Source organism: Trachurus trachurus (assembly GCF_905171665.1).
Source record: "Trachurus trachurus genome assembly, chromosome: 9".
NCBI lineage: Eukaryota > Metazoa > Chordata > Actinopteri > Carangiformes > Carangidae > Trachurus > Trachurus trachurus.
The window spans coordinates 2,596,065-2,616,168 of record NC_139895.1 but is presented as its reverse complement, the minus strand read 5'-3'; the positions used below and the strand labels follow the sequence as shown (position 1 = coordinate 2,616,168).

The 20,104-nt window shown below is 38.8% G+C and overlaps 1 protein-coding gene and 1 pseudogene across 2 annotated transcripts in view; both read right to left on the bottom strand.

The window, feature by feature from the left end:
• Window positions 1–20,104, bottom strand: part of LOC310991322 (NACHT, LRR and PYD domains-containing protein 3-like) — a 271,452-nt pseudogene that overhangs the window by 11,371 nt on the left and 239,977 nt on the right. The window lies entirely within an intron of this gene.
• Window positions 556–13,841, bottom strand: mak16 (MAK16 homolog). The gene is made up of 10 exons (XM_083979051.1): window positions 13,621–13,841; window positions 11,391–11,440; window positions 11,125–11,234; window positions 10,908–10,972; window positions 8,319–8,470; window positions 8,151–8,205; window positions 5,502–5,576; window positions 3,290–3,412; window positions 3,129–3,194; window positions 556–1,354 (listed from the first exon to the last, which is right to left on the bottom strand). Exons 1-10 carry the CDS (start codon window positions 13,633–13,635, stop codon window positions 1,124–1,126), a joined length of 942 nt encoding a protein of 313 aa, XP_083835177.1. The 5' UTR covers window positions 13,636–13,841; the 3' UTR covers window positions 556–1,123.

The window sequence follows — 20,104 nt, the reverse complement described above, 5'->3', positions numbered from 1 at the left end:
TCCTCTGCTGTCCTCTGATCAGAGCGGAGTCCCTAGCAACGGCCCGTTTTACCTAGCAACGGTCTGGCAATCGACTGCTGGAATTCTTTTGTTGTTGTTCTGGTAATTCTACATAGTCAACCTTTAAATATGAATTTCATTATTTTATATCTTATCATTACCTAGATACATGATGGTGAGTGTGTCTTTTGGACATTTTTTGAACATAAATGGAGTTAATCTCACTCAAATAAGCGAGACTCGGCCATTTAAGCCAGACTTTGAGCTAAGCGAGCTTGATGGAATACCCAGAAACCCAGTGTTTGTCAAACTGATGAAGTTGTTTTGTGAATTTGTAGCACATTTGTTTTTTTCTGAGCTCTCAATTTCAAAATTAAAAGTCTTTGTCATTATAACAGGAGTTTGAGTCATTTTCACCTCTGACGACTTTATTTACAATTTCTTACATGAAATTAAACTAAAACGCTTCATCATCAAAGTTTGTTTGGCGAACTCATCAGGAAACCACCACAGACCATCTTTATATTTTTGTTTCCACAGAGTTTAATACATTTTATTGATTTGTTTTATTGTGAAGTTTATACTAATAACAGTCTGACGGATTGATTTATTGGCATCAAGTCTTTATTATTACTGGTTACCGTGACGATCCCACAGTTCAATTACTGGTACAGGTGAGAGGGTGATGGCGTCACCTGTTGCCGTAGAAACGTGTGTTCGGTGTCGCAGTGGAGCTTCATCAACCTCATGTTTCTTATGTTTCACTGCACTTCTTCAGCTCAGGGGGCGGAGCTTCACAAGGACAGGGGGCGGAGCTTCACAAGGACAGGGGGCGGGGCTTCACACGGTCAGGGGGCGGAGCTTCACAAGGTCAGGGGGCGGGGCTTCACACGGTCAGGGGGCGGGGCTTCAGCTTCACCTCACATTTACATAAACAAACATGTTTGACAGGAAAAAACAAACAAACATCCGATTCACACATTCATCACACTGAGCTTCTCACATCATCATCAGTTCATCGGTCAGACTCCGCCCCCTGGCCTCGGTGGGCGTGGCCTAGTGACCCGAACGCGCTCGCAGCACGCCTCAGAGTCTCTGCTCAGAGTTTGAGTGACGGCTGACATCACGACGCGGCCCTGCTCTTGGAGGCGGGCTCTGTCTCCTGCTCGTACTCGATCTCCACGTACGCTCGCTTCTTCCTCGCCGCTGAACCGTTAGCGGGAGATTTGCCTTTCGACCTGGAGGCCTTCGTCTCCACTTCCATCTCCTCCTCCTCCTCCTCCTCTTCCTCCTCCTCACTCGACTCCTCCCCCTCTTCCTCCTCGTCGCTGCTCGTCCTCAGCTTGTTCATTTCCTGAGAGAAGAAAAATCAGGTCAGGAAGATCTGAACTGTCCTTTAAATCAGTGGTTCTCAAACTTTTTTTTTTTCCATCAAAGACTTTAGGATTAGATTTAGGGCCAATTGCGTGGGTTTTCAGGAAATATTTTAGAGACATTTCTGGAAAAAAGTGGTACAATTTCTCCAAAAACGTTTTAACTCATTGAGTGCCAACCACGTAATTTCTCGTTTTTCGTTCCCATGCGTTGAGTGCCAAAAACGAGATTTTTCGTTTTTTGCTTTTTTTTTAAATTATGAAAATAGACACTTTAATACACATTATATGTAAATTTGGGGACTCTACGACGAGGAGAACTGAAATAGATGACGATCAAAGTCACATGACAGCTCATGATCTGGAGGTTTTTATCATAACTCGGCTTCTGCTTCTCGGAGCTGAAACAGGAAGCTCTCAGCCGACAGTCCCGCCCGGTCTTCATCTGGAGCAACACCGTGTCCTCCCCAAAGTCCTCCCGCGGTAAAATCTGATGGTCTCTGGGCCAAAGCAGACCGCCGTCACCGACCGAACCACAGAAGGACCGCGACCACCGGCGGGACCGGTGTTCCTGAGCCGCTGTGGCCGACAGACCCTCACGTTCCGCGGGGAGAAGCTGTGACACGGCACGGTGCGTCTGTGTTATTGTTGTTTAGTGGCGCCCCCCCCCCCGCCCCCGATGGTGGTTTTGTGAATAGAACAACAATTGTTGTATATATTTATCTTATACGAGCCCTTTGATCCAGAAATGCGAGTGTCAGAAGAGCGACAGACACAAACAGAGCACCTTTCATAAAAGACGCTCTATCTCCTTTTCTAGAAAAAAAGGAGGGATTTTGGTGAAACCCAGCCATGTTTAGCTTGACTTTTCTCAGGAACAGAGGCACGTAGAAACAAACGGTTTGTGGTCATTTGAAGCATAAAGTTAAACCTTTCAATTGAGCTACAGTATGTGTTGGTGGCAATAATATAGAATACACTATGGCTCTACATATAAAGTCAAAAATGGTCTAAATTGCCGGTACACTTGACTAAAACTTTGGAAAGGAGCGCGGCACTCAATGAGTTAAAAGCGTTTAAAATTCTAAAAAAAAAAAAAAAAAAAAAAAACCTTTTAAAAAAAATTCTAGAAAAAAAGTGGAAAGATTAAAAAAAATAAAACAGTTAAAAAATTTCTAGAAAAAGGTGGTAAAATTTCTCAAAAAAGGTTTTTAAAAATTCTAGAAAAAGTGGTACAAATTTCTCAAAAAATAAGTAAAGAAATCCTCAAAAAAGAAAAAATTCTAGAAAAAAGTGGTCCAATTTCTCAAAAACAACTCTAGAAAGAGGTGGTAAAATTTTTAAAAAATATATCGTTTTTAAAAATTCTAGAAAAAGTGGTAAACGTTTCTCAAAAAAAAAAAAAAGAAATCCTCAAAAAAGAAAAAAAAAAGATTTTTAAGAAGTTTTCAAAAATTCTAGAAAAGGTGGTAAAAATTTCTCAAATAAAAAATAAAAAGTTTAAAAATCCTAGAAAAAAAGTGGTAAAATTTCAAGAAAACGTTGGGGACCCCCTTTGAACTCTCTAAAGGACCCCTGGGGTTCCTCGGACTCCACTTTGAGAACCACTGCTTTAAAGGCAAAATGCAGTCAAATTCAACCTGGGCTCTAGTTTCCTAATATTTCATCTGAATGAATGTTTAGATTTTCTTTTCAATGTCTCTCCGGTCCTGCAGCAGTTCTGTCCGCCTCCGCATCACAACCTCAAATTTTTACCTCAAAGTCGCTCAGGTCGCTCTCCTCCACTTCTTCTTCGGCCACGAACTCTCTCTTGCCGACGTCCTGCAGACACAGAGAGAAAACAGCGTCCGGTCAGAGTCCGAGGACACGAGGCGTTCACGTACCGTGGGAAACGTTGGACGCGTTTGATCCGTCACCTTGTCGTCGTCCTCCTCCCCTTCCTCCTCCTCCTCCTCCTCAGACTCGGACTCGCTCTCTTCGTCCTGCTGCTCCAGAGCTTTGTCGAAGGCGTGGACGGGGAAGTTGTAGATGTCTCCGTACTGAGGAAGACACACACGTCGGTATCAGCCGATCACTTCACTAAACCGACGCAGCTCGACGTCGACTGTTGAACGTTACACTTCATCACATGTGTGAAGCTTGAACCCCAACACCTTAGATAAGATTTCCCTTAACCCTCTATGGTACCATGATACCACTTTTTGACCTGTCACATCTCCACAGTTCATCCCATTTAATGCTGTAATACTTTAAAAAAGAGAGGAGACCTTAGAGAACCAATAACAATGCTTTAATTTATCACATGACTTTCAAGAAGCCACTGAAACCCTTTTTTGCAGACTTTTTCAAAGGAAACAGGTTTGTCATTTTGCTCCACTAAAACGGTCTGAAAACATACAGTAACTTCCTGGTCCTTTTTCATCTGGAAAAAAATATATTTACACTAATAGATTAGTAAAGTTTAATTTTTAGTTCCATGCAATTTATTTACTTATTAAATAATGGAAACTTGTTAAAATGCACCTGTTGCCCCAAAGCAACAACGTACCATTATAGAAAATTGCAACGTTGCCTTGAGGCGACAGTGAACCATTATGGAATCAATATTGCATTATGAGACTATGGTAGTGTGTGTTTAGGTGTAAATATAATGTTCAAAAACATATAATTCATCATCATTTTGTTTTTTATCCTTAATAAATGTGATTTTGGATGCAGTAAAGTAAACATCAGGCTATTATGATGATGATGAGGAAGATGAGGATGAGGCCAGTGAAGGGTAAAGTCTACAGAGACTGGTCGGTGTTTCTAATACAGTAGATGATGAACCGTAATGGTACAATGTTGCCTACAGTCAAAATGTCTTTAGATTATGTTTATTTAGTCTATTTTGAGACATAAAAACACTCCAAACATTTTTCCCCACTGGCATCATGATGCAGCGTACCATAGAGGGTTAAAGGTTTCATCCAGATATTAGTCCAACACGTAAGGAGTTCCTTAACCCTCTATGGTAGCTACGCTGCATCATGATGCCAGTGGGGGAAAAATGTTTGGAGTGTTTTTATGTCTCAAAATAGACTAAATAAACATAATCTAAAGACATTTTGACTGTAGGCAACATTGTACCATTACGGTTCATCATCTACTGTATTAGAAACACCAGTCTCTGTAGACTTTCACCTTCACTGGCCTCATCCTCATCCACATTCTCATTCTCATCTTCCTAATCATCATCATCACAATAGCCTGATGTTTACTTTACTGCATCCAAAATCACATTTATTAAGGATAAAAAACTAAATGATGATGAATTATATGTTTTTGAACATTATATTTACACCTAAACACACACTACCATAGTCTCATAATGCAATATTGATTCCATAATGGTCCACTGTTGCCTCAAGGCAACGTTGCAATTTTCTATAATGGTACGTTGTTGCTTTGGGGCAACAGGTGCATTTTAACAAGTTTCCATTATTTAATAAGTAAATAAATTGCATGGAACTATTAAAAATTAAACTTTACTAATCTATTAGTGTAAATATATTTTTTTCCAGATGAAAAAGGGCCAGGAAGTTACTGTATGTTTTCAGACCGTTTTAGTGGAGCAAAATGGCAAACCTGTTTCCTTTGAAAAAGTCTGCAAAAAAGGGTTTCAGTCTGGCTTCTTGAAAGTCATGTGATAAATTAAAGCATTGTTATTGGTTCTCTAAGGTCTCCTCTCTTTTTTAAAGTTATTACAGCATTAAATGGGATGAATTGTGGAGATGTGACAGGCCAAAAAGTGGTAACATGGTACCATAGAGGGTTAAACTGAACCTGACAGATTTATGTTTATTAGTTTTTTTAAGTGGTTCATACATATCAATGAACATTTGGGATTGTAGCCGAGGCTTATAAGAATATATAATATAAGAATATAGATAGATGAATGTTAATAAAGAAGGAGATTGCTAGTTGAAGTGCATCCTGCCTGATTTCATTTGGTTTTAAAGAGCTTTGTGAATTACACACCTCCATATTGTTTGTTATTGCACAACGCTCGCTTTATAAATCGTATTAAAGTGCTAGATCGGTTCTGGGGCTCAGAGGTTGTGAGGTGTTGTGGTTCTGGAGTCGTACCGTTCCCTGCTTGAGTCTCTCCAGCAGCTCCTTCTCGATGGCGTTGTCCAGCTGGGCGGCGATCAGAGCTTTCTCCTACAGACACGACAGACAGGGAAACCACAGGTGAGCGAGCAGCGAGAACACCAGAGGAGCGAACACCTGGGGCCTCATTTATAATAATAATAATAATCTTTTATTATGAACTCCACACATACACATACATACTTAACATACAAGACAAAACAAAGCAGACAAAACAACCAAACACATAATATAAAATACAGTAATTTGTCACCGTTAGTTTAAAAGAAACAGTTCAAACTAATGTGCCAGTGTTTACGAAGCCTGGCTGTGAACCGATATCCGATTATAACTGATTATAAACGCTGCGTACGCACAAAAGAAGGCGTACGCCACCTTGTAAGCAACATTTGGGATTTATAAAAAACAGGGCTTAAAGTAAAAAAAAATCCTGAGCCTGAACTTTTTTCCAAGGAGCGGGGTGCAGTGGATATCCGACGCAGATAGCCTACACATTATAGGCCATTTAGAAAACAACTTTTTGGCATTGTGCTTGGTGATGTACACAGGGTTCATACACATTTTAACCAACACATTTCCATGACTTTCCCATGACTTGGCAACAAGTTTCCATGACATTACAAGACCTCTAAAACATCAATATATGCATGAAATGTATGAAAACTATGTAAAAAAAAAAAAAAAAAAAAAGTGGAAATGTCAAAAAATAGATCTAATCATTACAATGGGTTTTATGCACAGCTCCACTACTTCCTGAGCTCAAGCCAGCTTCATTATTACATACAGACAAACTGATTCATCCAGGTGTGTCTGACCTCACAACAATGGTCATTCCCCCCCAGAAAAAAAATGAAATGTGATTTTAACACATTGAAGCATTCTGGTGTACTCTGAGAAGAACAAGAAGGGAACATTTGTTTCAGATTTTAAAAAAGCACATTGAGTATTGACTGAGGTTCCTATAGCTTTGTTGCCTTACAATTGTAACAAGGCAACAAGGCAAGAATGGCTGGAGTGTATGAAACTGAACTCAACTGGTCTAGTGGGGAGCAAAAACAAATCTCATATTTTAAATCTCGGGGTCTGGACCAGCCATTCAAGGGCCCGTTTCCTCTGTTATGGGCCAGGGTTGTCTTGCATACGACACATTTAGCTTTGTCTTTGTCCTCCGTCTTCTCCAGCCATGAACTTCTCTGTGTGCAGCCAAATATTGTGTGTGTGCGCGTTTTTTTCCAGCACGGGGCCGGAATACTTTGAGCCCTGGATTTATAAAAAACAAACTTGGCGGGAGAATGTGCGCAGCCGTCACAAGTCACCTAATTGGTCATGAAAAAAAGTGAGTTGCGCTTTTCGGCGCGCTGTTTGCATCCCTGAAGGAAGAAAGAAAGAAAAAAGGAAGCCTGAGGTCCGATCCGAACCGAGTCTTTGTTCACCCGAACCAGCGCTTCCACGTGTGTGAATTTCGTAGCCCCCCCCCCCCCCCTCCCCCTTTCTGCCATCTATTGGTTCATTTGATATGAATAGATATTCATCAAGGGCGTTCCCTGACCTTACATAGGCACCAGTGCTTTTTCACGTGCGCCAACTTTAGTATTGACTGTGATTAGGGATGTCACGATTATCTTGGTGCGATAATTGTCAGAGAAATAATCACGGTACTACGAGTATCACGATTATTCTGCATTAATTAATTTCACAACATATGAATGTGTAAAATCAAATATAGTCAAAATATAATTTCATTACTCATTGTTTACACAAAATATTTCAAGTATCTATTAATATATGACCAATTATTTGTTTTTTTAATTAGAAATGACATGCTAACATTTAAATTCCTACCAATTCAATGCTACGTTAGTTAAATGGACCAGTATCTGTGCATTTACCTTTATTTTGGCGCCACATCTGCCAATAAGGTTCCAACATCATCTTTTTGGGAAAGTAACGGTATTTAGGAATCCTTACGATTAATTAATTGCGGCGTTTAATACCAGGATTAAAGGTGTACAGAAAAGAAAACTGAATTTGAGCCCACTCTGGATCATAAAATTAATGTGATAACTCATCTTTCAGACGTTGTAGGCCAAACTTTGTGCAAAATTCTATTTTTGAGTAAATCCGGGATGAAAGTGTGTTTTGTTTTTTTCGCATTGGATAATGCAGGCGCACGGATTATACGTCAGCCTGTACACGATTCATCAGCCACTGATATTGATCCGTAATCCGTCAATCAAACGTCTGAGACACGCACACACACACGGAGCTCGGTCTCGCCCCAAGCTTTGAATATCCCGCCCGCTCGATAACGACCAATCAAATTCGTTTTCCTTACTCGGGTAAACTCGTGTTGCAGCTCGTGACAACTCGGCGCGACAAACAGGACAAACGGCCATTTCTGTACAGCTTTAATTTGCGAAAACAAGTAATCGTGACATCCCTGATTGTGATTTATAAATGGAAACAGGCGTAGGACCTGCATGCGCACGCTTTTATAAATCTGAAAGTTTTTGTGCGCGCGCATTTCCCGTGTTTCCTCCGTACGCCACCTGTGGTGATCTCATCTTTCCTACGCACAGTTTTAAACATGAGGCCCCTGGTGAGGAGCAGCCGACCGACACTCACCTCCTTCCTCTTCTCCCTCTGCTCCACCTTCCTGCTCAGAGGAACCAGCTTCCTCCTGAAGGGACAAGCACAAGTTTACACAGCATCAGTCACCCTGACGATGGAAACACAATCGATCGATTATAGATTATAGATGATCAGAGGAGCCGATCGGGTGTGTGGACTTACTGCCTCTTCAGCACCAGTTTGCGCATGCGGATCAGGTACTGCGTGATCTTGGTGAATCTCTGTTTACACTTGTGTCTGATGAAGCGCGGCCAGTAGATCAAGTTCTCATCGATCTGCTCCAGAGCCTTTTCATAGTTCTTACTGAGCTTCACCTGCACACACACACACACACACACACACACACACACACACACACACACACACACACACAGTTAACTGATTGATCGATTGATGCGACTCCCACAGTCAAAGTCAATCAATCAATTATTAGAACTCCTATAATCCCTATAGTCATAGCAGTAGGTTTGTTACCTTTAATTGTCGGTGCAAGCTGTTTTTAGAACGGCAGAGCAGAGCCGTGAGCTGCTCAGAGCTACGCTACGGAGGCTCATTATGGGATTTCTTTGTTGGTTTCCCATCTCATCAAACTCATCAAATACACAATCCAACAACTCCACAACGCTCTGGTGGACAAGTTGTGAGCTGCACATTCACCACGCTATGAGATAATAACACAACGTTACCACACAGAGTTGTTTTAGAGGGAAATTCATGCAAAACCACTGATGCACGTTGCCTTCAGGGACAGTTTTTCATCAACAGTCTCTGTATTTCCCTCTAAAACAACTCTGTGTGGTAACGTTGTGTTATTATCTCATAGCGTGGTGAATGTGCAGGTCACAACTTGTCCACCAGAGCGTTGTGGAGTTGTTGGATTGTGTATTTGATGAGTTTGATGAGATGGGAAACCAACAAAGAAATCCCATAATAAGCCTCCGTAGCGTAGCTCTGAGCAGCTCACGGCTCTACTCCGCCGTTCTAAAAACAGCTTGCACCGACAATTAAAGGTAACGAACCTACTGCTATGACTATAGGGGTTATGGCAGTGGGACAATCTGACAAAATGTTGAACTATCCCTTTAAAATAATAATATAAGAAGATGTTTATACAGGGTATATACACAAATCTTTGAGTCAATTTACTACCATTTAATACCTTTTTTCACTACCTTCAGATTTTTTTTAATACCACCACGACATCGAGTTGCACCAAGTATCAATCAGAAAGATTTTATGACATGTACATAGATTTTATCATCCAACACTTACTTACATCATTACCATTACCCAGGATAAGATAAGATAAGATAAGATAATACTTTATTGTCAGATCACTCTGAAATTTGTCTTGCGTCCCATGACGTCCAAGTTTCACACAAATAATAACAAAATACAAAAACACACATTTACAAAAAGCATAAATGTTACCCTCGAAGGTCACATTTAAAGAGAAACACAAACTACCTCCTAACTCCATTCACAACATAAATCCAACATTACAATGTGTCTTTGGTGCAACACCCAGTGCTCAGTCTGTACATGAACCCTAGTCTACTTAGAGACTACTAGGAGACTCGGTTGCACAACAGGGCATCATCCATAAGTCATCAGGAACATTTGATCAAAAATAAAATATCTTATCATGCCTTTCTCAATCACCAGCCTCTCTCCCCTGATCCCACCCTCACCTCCCCCCCCCCCCCCCCCCCCCTCACTCACTCACCTCACTCCACCTCCCTCCCTCCCTCCCTCACCCAGTTTGCCTCGCTCCGTCTTCCTTCCTCACCTCCCTCCCTCACCCAACTCACCTCACTAACTCTTTAAATAAATACCTGGTTCTGTCTCTACCGTCACAGAACACAGTGGTAGGCCATATATATGTTTTTTTTTACATCAGTGTGAAAAGTTTCAACAATGTCCGCACATCTGCACCGTCGGTCTGTGTCTCACGTGCGTTCCATCTGACCTCAGCTCTCAGTAGAAGCTGCAGCTGCTGCAGGTGTCTGTATCTGTAGCGCTTCGGGGCTTCCTGCCCTTTCAAACGGAGCAGACCCGGACCCGGTCCGACTAAACACCGGGCTGGCGGTAGAAGGTTCATGGAGCTGTGAGCCGCGAATGCATGAAAAAAGAGCACATCGGATGTGCGGCGCGTGACGTGCATCTACATTGACACACACATAGGCTACATCAAGGCGCCTGTCATCTCAATTTAAGTCTTCTGCAAACTTGCATTTTCCCATATTCGAAACGTTTTGCCACACGCTAAAATCCGAAGAGATTCACTAGCACTTCTATCCGCCTGACAACTATGCGCGCGAAGACGATTTTAGATTTCTAGCGGCCAATGAATACAATGAATTGATATGACGTCAATATCATTCCTTTTTTTTTTTTGAAGTAGCGGCGCAAGCAAGTAATGCTTTATTTATTTTATTACGCCTATTTCATCAAAATAAAACCAGTCATTGTCCAAAAGAAAAAAAATAATACCTATTCTTTAAAATTAATACCTTTGGACCAAATTTATCACTTTTTAAGGCCATTAAATTTTGCTTTTTTGATTTATCACTTTTTAATACTTTTTAAAACCCCGCGGACACCCTGTTATAATAAGATGAAGATGATGTCACTGCAGTCATACGTCTGGATGCTGATTGGCTCAAACTCTTTTTTACCGTTTTTTTTCCACTTTATTTAAATATTCAATAAAAAATAAAAAATAAAAAAATAAAATAAAAAAGAACTCACCTTCTCCCACATTTTGGCGGGAAAAGCCGCCCGTTCGATCACCTTCATGTAGAGGAAACACTGACCTGCAGAGGAAACAGACGTCACAAACCAAACAACAACATACAGCGACAACATACAACTGATTGATTGACTGATTGACTGATTGATTGATTGATTGATTGATTGATTGATTGATTGATTGATTGATTGATTGATTGATTGATTGATTGATCACCTTTCTCCTCCCGGATGGTGGCGTACTGGCTGTTGGCGAGCGGACATGACGAGCGGTTACACAACCCGGTGATGTTGAACTCGTTACGACAGAAGCTCTGACTCTTCGTCCTGGAGCGAGACAAACGGAGAGGGAGGAGGGGGGAGGGAGAAGAGGGGTTGTTACCTGGTTGCCTGGTTACCTGGTTACCTGGTTGCCTGGTTACCTGGATGATGTCAGCGCTCTGTTTGTTATTAGGAACTGATGACGTCGTCACATCCACTTACTTGACTTTGAAGGAGCAGAACTGTTGGTTTCCTATAATGTCCCAGATCACCTGCAGGAAGCAACAATGACACGTTTTATTGATCAATCATTGGCTAATAATAATAATAATAATAATAATAATAATCAGAGAATGTAAAACTACTATATAACTGTATAATAGTGGAAAATGACGGGTTACTTATTTGTTTTTACTACATTTTGTCCTTATTTATCGATGGTGGCGTCTCATCTTGTATTTATTTTACTTTTAATTAGAGCCGGGTTTTTAAAAAAAAAAAATCAATTTTCCAACGAATATCAATCTTCATTTTAAAGATCCGATATCGATTCATAAAATCCTTCGATCGATCTTTTCATGTTTGCCATTTCCTGTTTGTTGGTTAGATTATTTAATATGAATATTAAAATAAAACATGAAACTGTACTGAAGGGTTGCACTGTTAAACTTCTGGAGTGGTCCGTGTTAAATAAATGTGCATAATGTAACTGCTTTTGGCTCACCTTTTAATGTATCCTAAACATAAATATTTTTCAATAATGCACCAGGTAAGAGAGCTCCATCTTTGTACAATTTGCAGCATTAGTTCTGTGAAAAACTCTTAAATGACCGTGCAAAAGTGGTACTAAACTGAAATTACTGTAAATGAATCTATAGTGAATCAAATCGGGATAGAATCGATTCAGTAAATCAATAGCGATACCCAGCCCTACTTTTAATCCCATTGTTGGCTCTTAATTCTTGTGATGTTCTCATATTTTTGGTTTGGATTTAGGGCAATAAAGTATATCTTATTCAAATACATTTTACACTTATCTGTCACTTTATTCACCTATTCCACTGCGTTTGTGAAGTTAAAGACTTTGGTAAACTTATTTCAAGCAACAAAACAGTTCCTCCTCGTGACTGAAGTTTATTGGGCCTCAGAATAACTGGAGCTGAGATTCCTCTGAATATTTAGACATAAAACACTATTGTATTGTTTTATCTGCAGATACCTTGAAGATGAATTTAAGAAAATTTGTAAAAAAAAAAAAAAATTAAAATTAAAATTCAGGGGTAAATAGAGAGATAAAGATTAGTGATAATATATTAGAATAAATCCAGCTAAATAAACTTGTAAATTAATTTATTATATAGATTATAATGACAAAGAAGTTTGATAGCTAATTTATGAATAGGGGGTGGGAGTAAATAAGTTTTAGGCTACTTCTTCCCACTCCTTTTCGGATTTATGAAAGAAAACAAAATCTAATTACTTTCATTTTCAGTTGTCTGTAAAGTATTTATTTGTTATGTTTGTCCATTACTGTATTATTTCTTTTAACATGTCTGAAATACACTAAACTAAAAAAAACTGTATGTTAAGGATAACTCTGTTTTATATTGTGAGCTGCTGAGTAAAAGTGAATCAATCTATCAACAACCCAGTGCTTACAGTTTAAACAATTCTTAGTTAATATTGATAACTTGTGGAGTCAGTGTTTCTGAACTAATTTCATCTAACTTGTTGCTGTGTTTATTTGTGTTCAACTTAACTTTAAAATAAAAACCTTTCACAGATAGTTCATCTTATTCTTTTTCTAATTAGAACATAATAATATCCAATATATTAATTAGTAGTTTCAGTGCTGAAGGAACCTGAGTGTAAATTAATCGATCATTAACTCCCAGATTTGACCGATAATTTTTAATTTTTCCATCTGCTCTGATGTTTCTCACAGTGAAAGTTGTTGGTCACATCTCAACATCTCAGTGCTTCAAGTTATAGACAGTTTATCAATCCCACACATGGGAAATGTGGTTGTTACAGCAGCATTTGTAACATGCAATGTACAAATACAATAGCACAAAATGGCATAATGAACTATAATGAACTAACTTAAACTGCAGTTTATGTGTTAAATCAACTAATAAACCAGCTGTTCACACACTCGGGACAGATGTGGATGTTATAGAAAATGTTAATAGTTGTTTATTAACGTGAGACGACGGTTGGACACATGGTGAAATGTGAAATGTTGAGAGAAACTAAGTTACTAAACTTTCAGAACGAGGAGTTTGGATTAAAGAGAGAGATTATACGTTCATTTAACGTGTATTTTCTGTGCGGAAGACAACGACATACAACTCAGTGATTGAATCCAACAAACAGAAATAAAAAACTTATAAAACCAGCAGCTAGCGTTACGTTAGCAGCTACATGCTACAGGCTCATTTAAGACACTTACGTCGTCGTGCTGCATCTTTCCTGCTTCTTTTTCTTCTCAGAAAACTGTCGACGGATTAAATCCCGTGAGTTGAGTTGTAGTTGTAGTTTTAGTTTGTCTGAGTGGTTAAAGTGAAGCTACGGAGGAGTTCCTCTGTCCGCGGAGCCACATGGACGGTCAGGAAGCGGCCATCACTGTTTACGTCACCGAACGAGATTCTCGGGCACGTGGGGGCCGACAACGTGTAGTGAAATATCGCGATAGTTTATTTTCTTCATCTTAACCCTCTATGGTACCATGTTACCACTTTTTGGCCTGTCACATCTCCACAATTCATCCCATTTAATGCTGTAATACTTTAAAAAAGAGAGGAGACCTTAGAGAACCAATAACAATGCTTTAATTTATCACATGACTTTCAAGAAGCCAGACTGAAACCCTTCTTTGCAGACTTTTTCAAAGGAAACAGGTTTGCCATTTTGCTCCACTAAAACGGTCTGAAAACATACAGTAACTTCCTGGCCCTTTTTCATCTGGAAAAAAATATATTTACACTAATAGATTAGTAAAGTTTAATTTTTAATAGTTCCATGCAATTTATTTACTTATTAAATAATGGAAACTTGTTAAAATTGCACCTGTTGCCCGAAAGCAACAACGTACCATTATAGAAAATTGCAGTGTTGCCTTGAGGCGACAGTGGACCATTATGGAATCAATATTGCATTATGAGACTATGGTAGTGTGTGTTTAGGTGTAAATATAATGTTCAAAAACATATAATTCATCATCATTTTGTTTTTTATCCTTAATAAATTTGATTTTGGATGCAGTAAAGTAAACATGAGGCTATTATGATGATGATGAGGAAGATGAGGATGAGGATGAGGCCAGTGAAGGTGAAAGTCTACAGAGACTGGTGTTTCTAATACAGTAGATGATGAACCGTAATAGTACAATGTTGCCTACAGTCAACAAATCCCAAAAACTTCCAAAAATAAATAATTTTTTAAAATGTCTTTAGATTATGTTTATTTTATTTTGAGACATAAAAACACTCCAAACATTTTTCCCCCACTGGCATCATGATGCAGCGTAGCTACCATAGAGGGTTAAAGTAAAACGGTACAAAACGGAGTCAACATTATTATATCAAACACATAATGAAGAAATGAAATACAACAAAAAAGTAACAAAGTAGAGACATAAGGAAGGCATTCATGATTTATTTATTTATTTATTTTTTGGCTATATCTAAATATATATATATAAATGAATCCTATGTTCATACTTTGACATTCATGCATGATTAATAAATCAAAATAAGCAAAATACGTATTGTTTAGTAATGACTTACAGGTTATTACCTTAATTAGCCTATTTATATTAAAAAATAAATCTATGTTTTATTATAAGCGATTTTATAGAATTTTAAATTAACTTCTTGTGGGAAACTATTTTAGATTGTTGTACAATTTCTGTACCATTCATTCTTCTTCATTCGGCTTTTTGTGTGTTTTTATCCCTTTGGCAGCGGTTGTGTCGATGTATGTATGTTTTCATTTATAAACATTTGTCTGTTGTCAATAAATATCTCAATCAATCAAAGTCTTGTTTCAGAAAACGAGATTATCATCATGGAGGAGAAACAAATGATTCTGCAACAGGTTTCTAGTTATCATCATAATATAGTTATATTCATAAACTTCTAGATAGATAGATAGATAGATAGATAGATAGATAGATAGATAGATAGATAGATAGATAGATAGATAGATAGATAGATAGATAGATAGATAGATAGATAGATAGAGTACTTTAATAATCATTCACAGGAAACAGCTATACAACAGTCAGTTAATTCACTGAAAATGTATTTTGTTATGGACAACGTTCATTAATTTGTTTTATTTATTAATAAAACTACAGCTACATTATCCTCAAATGTTTGCAGAGTTTGTTTCTAGGTTGAATATGTTTTTGTTAATATGGATGAACCAAAACGTGATTTATCATCATTTATCATGAGCGGGTTTATGTTTTATAAAAAATAATAATAACTTGGGGCGGTGCAGTGGTTAAAGCGGCCGTCCCATGTAGATGTCGTTCCCCCTCTCTCTGCCTCCCCCTTTCCTGTCTATCTAACTATGTGCTATTAAATAAAGGAAAAAACACCAAAAAATATACTTAAATAATAATAATAATAATAATAATAATAATAATAATAATAATAATAATAATAATAATAATAATAATAATAATAATAATAATAATAATAATAACTTTATTTGTATAGCACATTTTATACAAGAATTATTGCAGCTAAAAGTGCTACAATAAAAGAAGGAACATTAAAAGAACATTTAAAAGTTAAAAACATGACAAGAAAAGAAAAGTTTAGTTTTGTTCAAGTTCTTGGGTTGCATTTTCATTTAACTTTCAACAAGCTCTTAAATAGTTTTTAGAGTGAATCGGTTCAGGATCAGAAGGGCTGAGGCGCAGAGCGTAACAAGTGAGGGCTGCACCTTTCACGGAGAGTCCGTGAACGCACCAATCATCATTTGCATGAACCGAAGGATCAGTGTTTCAACATGGCGCTGAGCGTCTTTGTGGCGCTGCGCCCGCCGTTTCACTGACGGTGTCGCTACGTCATCACACAACGTTTATTGATTCGAACCGGGGACGCCTGCGTTGAGGACTGTCGCCTCTACATGGGGCGGCCGCTTTAAAGCAGAACTATGCAACTTGGCCGGAAATAGCTCGCTCCTTCGTTGGTTTCTCTTTTTTTCCCTCTCCGGGGCTCCCCCACAGTTCTAGGAGGCACATGTCACTGTCGTAAAAAAAAAAACTCGCCGCCCCACCTCCTCCACCCCCTCCCTACACGTGCTTGTGTTTACTGCTGAAGGTAGAGAGCTGTGTTTGCTAAGCACGGAGCTAATGCTAACACGGAGCTAACGCTAACAGGGAGCTAATGCTAACACGGAGCTAACGCTAATACGGCCACACACAGACAAAGACACAAAGACACAGACATACACACACACATGAATAAAGGTTCCAAAACGCGAAGGCGTGTGTGTGTGTGTCATGATGTATTACATTATCTTATAAAAGATCCATGGTGTGTGTGTGTCCGTGTTAGCATTAGCTCCGTGTTAGCCACAAGCCGAACTTCATCAGTACAAACATGTTTCCATGGTTTCCTCCGACTTTCCGAACTCAAACCAATCACGATTCGTGACATGCATGACGTCATCTGCGTTCTTATCTCGTACTGCCGTAAGGCCGTTTCTCGCGATAGTTCTATCCATTGATGAGGTTTGTAACACCGAGACGGACGACTGATCTTGCAAGTGCGGTTTTCAGCCAGTGGGGGGGGGTGAGCGCATTGGCCTAGACCCCATTCACCTCATAATAGGTCACTCTACCATCACAGTGACTCTGAGCCACAATAATTACAGCCCAAATCCTGCATAGTTCTGCTTTAAAGCAGAAGGAAGTGATATGTTTGTGTTAATATAAGTCTTAAAAAGTTCTATCTTCCCACAGCAATCACTTCTATAGAGTGTTTGGACCGAAACACGGGTCTGTCAGTCACTCTGCTCTGCTCTGAGCCGAGGAGAAAACTTTTATCGTATCCTACAAGTTTTATCCAATGAGGAGAGAGAACGGCATGCAGGGCTGTGTGTGCAGGGACGAGGACCAATAGATCCATGACGAGGGCGGGGGCTGCTAACTCCATCGGCTGACAAGACGTTATGGTGCGTTCAAGGCAGCTCGTAACTCGTGTTTTTCCGACCTGTGAAGTCGTACCAGTTCGATCTGGTACGAGTTCACGGGTCAGAAGTTACGAGTGGCCGTTATAGTGACTTTCACAGGTAAAACAGGTCGGAAAAACACGAGTGGGTTGCCTGGAACGCTACAAAGTCGTAAGTCGTGACTTGAAGCTGTAATTTACGGTTTCAAAAGCCTGCCTGGAACGCAGCATTAGCCAAAACGACAGGATCGCTTACTTCTGCTTTAACCACTGCGCCACGTACTTTTAATTGTTTTTATTGTAAGGTGACCTTGAGAGTCCTGAAAGGCGCCTATAAATAAAATGCATTATTATTATTATTATTATTATTATTATTATTATTATTATTATTATTATTATTATTATTATTATTATTATTATTATCATCTTTTATTTATTTTACTTTTAATCCCATTGTTGGCTCTTAATTCTTGTGATGTTCTTTCAAATTTTTGGTTTGGATTTAGGGCAATAAAGTATATCTAATCTAATCTAATCTAATCTTATTTTATCTTAATAGAAGTTCAAGATGGTTCAACACTTCACACAGATGTCTAAACAAAATCTTAAATTCAAGTGTTTTTATTTAATTAGTCAAAGGTTTATGGTTACACGCCGGCCTCCATGTGTTTCTGTTTATATTTCATTTCATTTTCATTTCACGCCGTGGAGAAGCGGTTCAACGACTCCTCTTTCAAATACATTTTACACTCATCTATCACTTTATTCATCTATTCCACTGCTTTTGTATATTGTATACTTTTGTATATTATTTTGTATATTTTAATAGAATAAGTTTGGATTGTTAAGATATATATATATATATATATATATATATATATGTATTTATCAACAAATCATGAAGTGGGATTATTAGGAACACCCATGGGTTTAAAGGGCACATTAAGTAGCCATTAAGCCCATGCCAGACTTTTGGCATATTTTGACAAATTAAACAATAAAAACTTTTTTTTTTAATGGTATAAATGAATAATTGGCACTTCAAATGAGACAGACTATCATTTGAACCTTTCCTGCGTGTTGTTCCCCCTCTCTCTGTCTATCTCACTATGTGCTATCAAATAAAGGCAAACACGCCAAAAAAATATACTTAAAAAAAATAAAAACAATTATAACTTTATTTGTATAGCACATTTTATACAAGAATTATTGCAGCTAAAAGTGCTACAATAAAAGAAGGAACATTAAAAGATCATTTAAAAGTTAAAAACATGAGAGGAAAAGTTTAGTTTACTTCAAGTTCTTTGGTCGCACTTTTATTTAACTTTCAACAAACTGTAAATTAGTTTTAAATGTGGTGAATCGGTTCAGGATCAGAAGGGCTGAGGCGCAGAGCGTAACAAGTGAGGGCTGCACCTTTCACGGAGAGTCCGTGAACGCACCAATCATCATTTGCATGAACCGAAGGATCAGTGTTTCAACATGGCGCTGAGCGTCTTTGTGGCGCTGCGCCCGCCGTTTCACTGACGGTGTCGCTACGTCATCGAACAACTTTTATCTTTTATGTTTTTATTTATTTATACATTTTTTATTTTTTTACGCCAACGTCGATCACAGCGTCTGAAAACAACCTCTCTGTTGCCTCTGTTGTTAAAGATCGAGCAGTTTTATTTGTGATCAGGACGGCTGATCTGAAGCGGTGCATTGTGGGAGGATATGACTCACCCACCGCTGCTGCCCAATGACAAAGCGTAGCCACACGGCGGCCATCTTGGTAAGGTCAACTCTCTCCCTCAGAGCATTAACCCTATGGTGCATATTCTGCTATATTGACCATAACTTGCTCAGTTTTTGTCCGATTTCAAAACGGTTTGATTTTTTATGAACGTCTATGCAGTTATGATGCAGCTACTTAAAATCACGGATCATTTTAATCATGTAGCCTACTTTTTTTTTTTTGTAAAAGTAACATTATAGTGACATTATGCAAATAGTTAAAGTAATAGCTACATACTGATTTATTTTTCACAGAGTTATGAATGGTTTTTTTAGTGAAGATGAGTGGATCACCTATCTACTGCACTGTAACTGCAGCCAGAGTCAGAGCAAGTTGCCTGTTCAAATATGGCCGACTGTGAGCTACGCCTGCGTGTAGTCCGATCCACCCCCTTGGTTAAAACTACTAGGCTTACTACTACCAGTTAATTGTTTTTTTTTTACAGTCTATGGTTAAAACCAGCTGTTAGGTTAAAACTCAGGGCAACGGCGACACCTGGTGGTCCGGAGAGAAGCTGCACAACAAGTGGGACAACAGCAGAAGTCTCCAAGAAGATTTTTCTGACTTACTTTGATTTATTCACTCTCTGTAGCCTACAGTATGACATCGCCACATACGATGGCAATAAACTGTTGGTTCAGTTTCTTCCCCCAGTCAAAGGGTTGTGGTTACACGCCGGCCTGGCCTCCATATGTTTTTGTTTATATTTCATTTCATTTTCATTTTACGCCGTAGAGAAGCGGTTCAACGACTCCTTCCAAATACGTTTTACACTTATCTGTCACTTTATTCATCTATTCCACTGCGTTTGTGAAGCTAAAACTTTGGTAAACTTATTTCAAGCACCAAAACAGTTCCTCCTCCTCATGATTAAAGTTTGTTTTGTTTTCACAAGAGATTTGAAATTTTTCAAGAAGTGAACTTCAAATTTCCCTCATTTAGCCTAAAATTATTTCTTTATCCAGTGATCT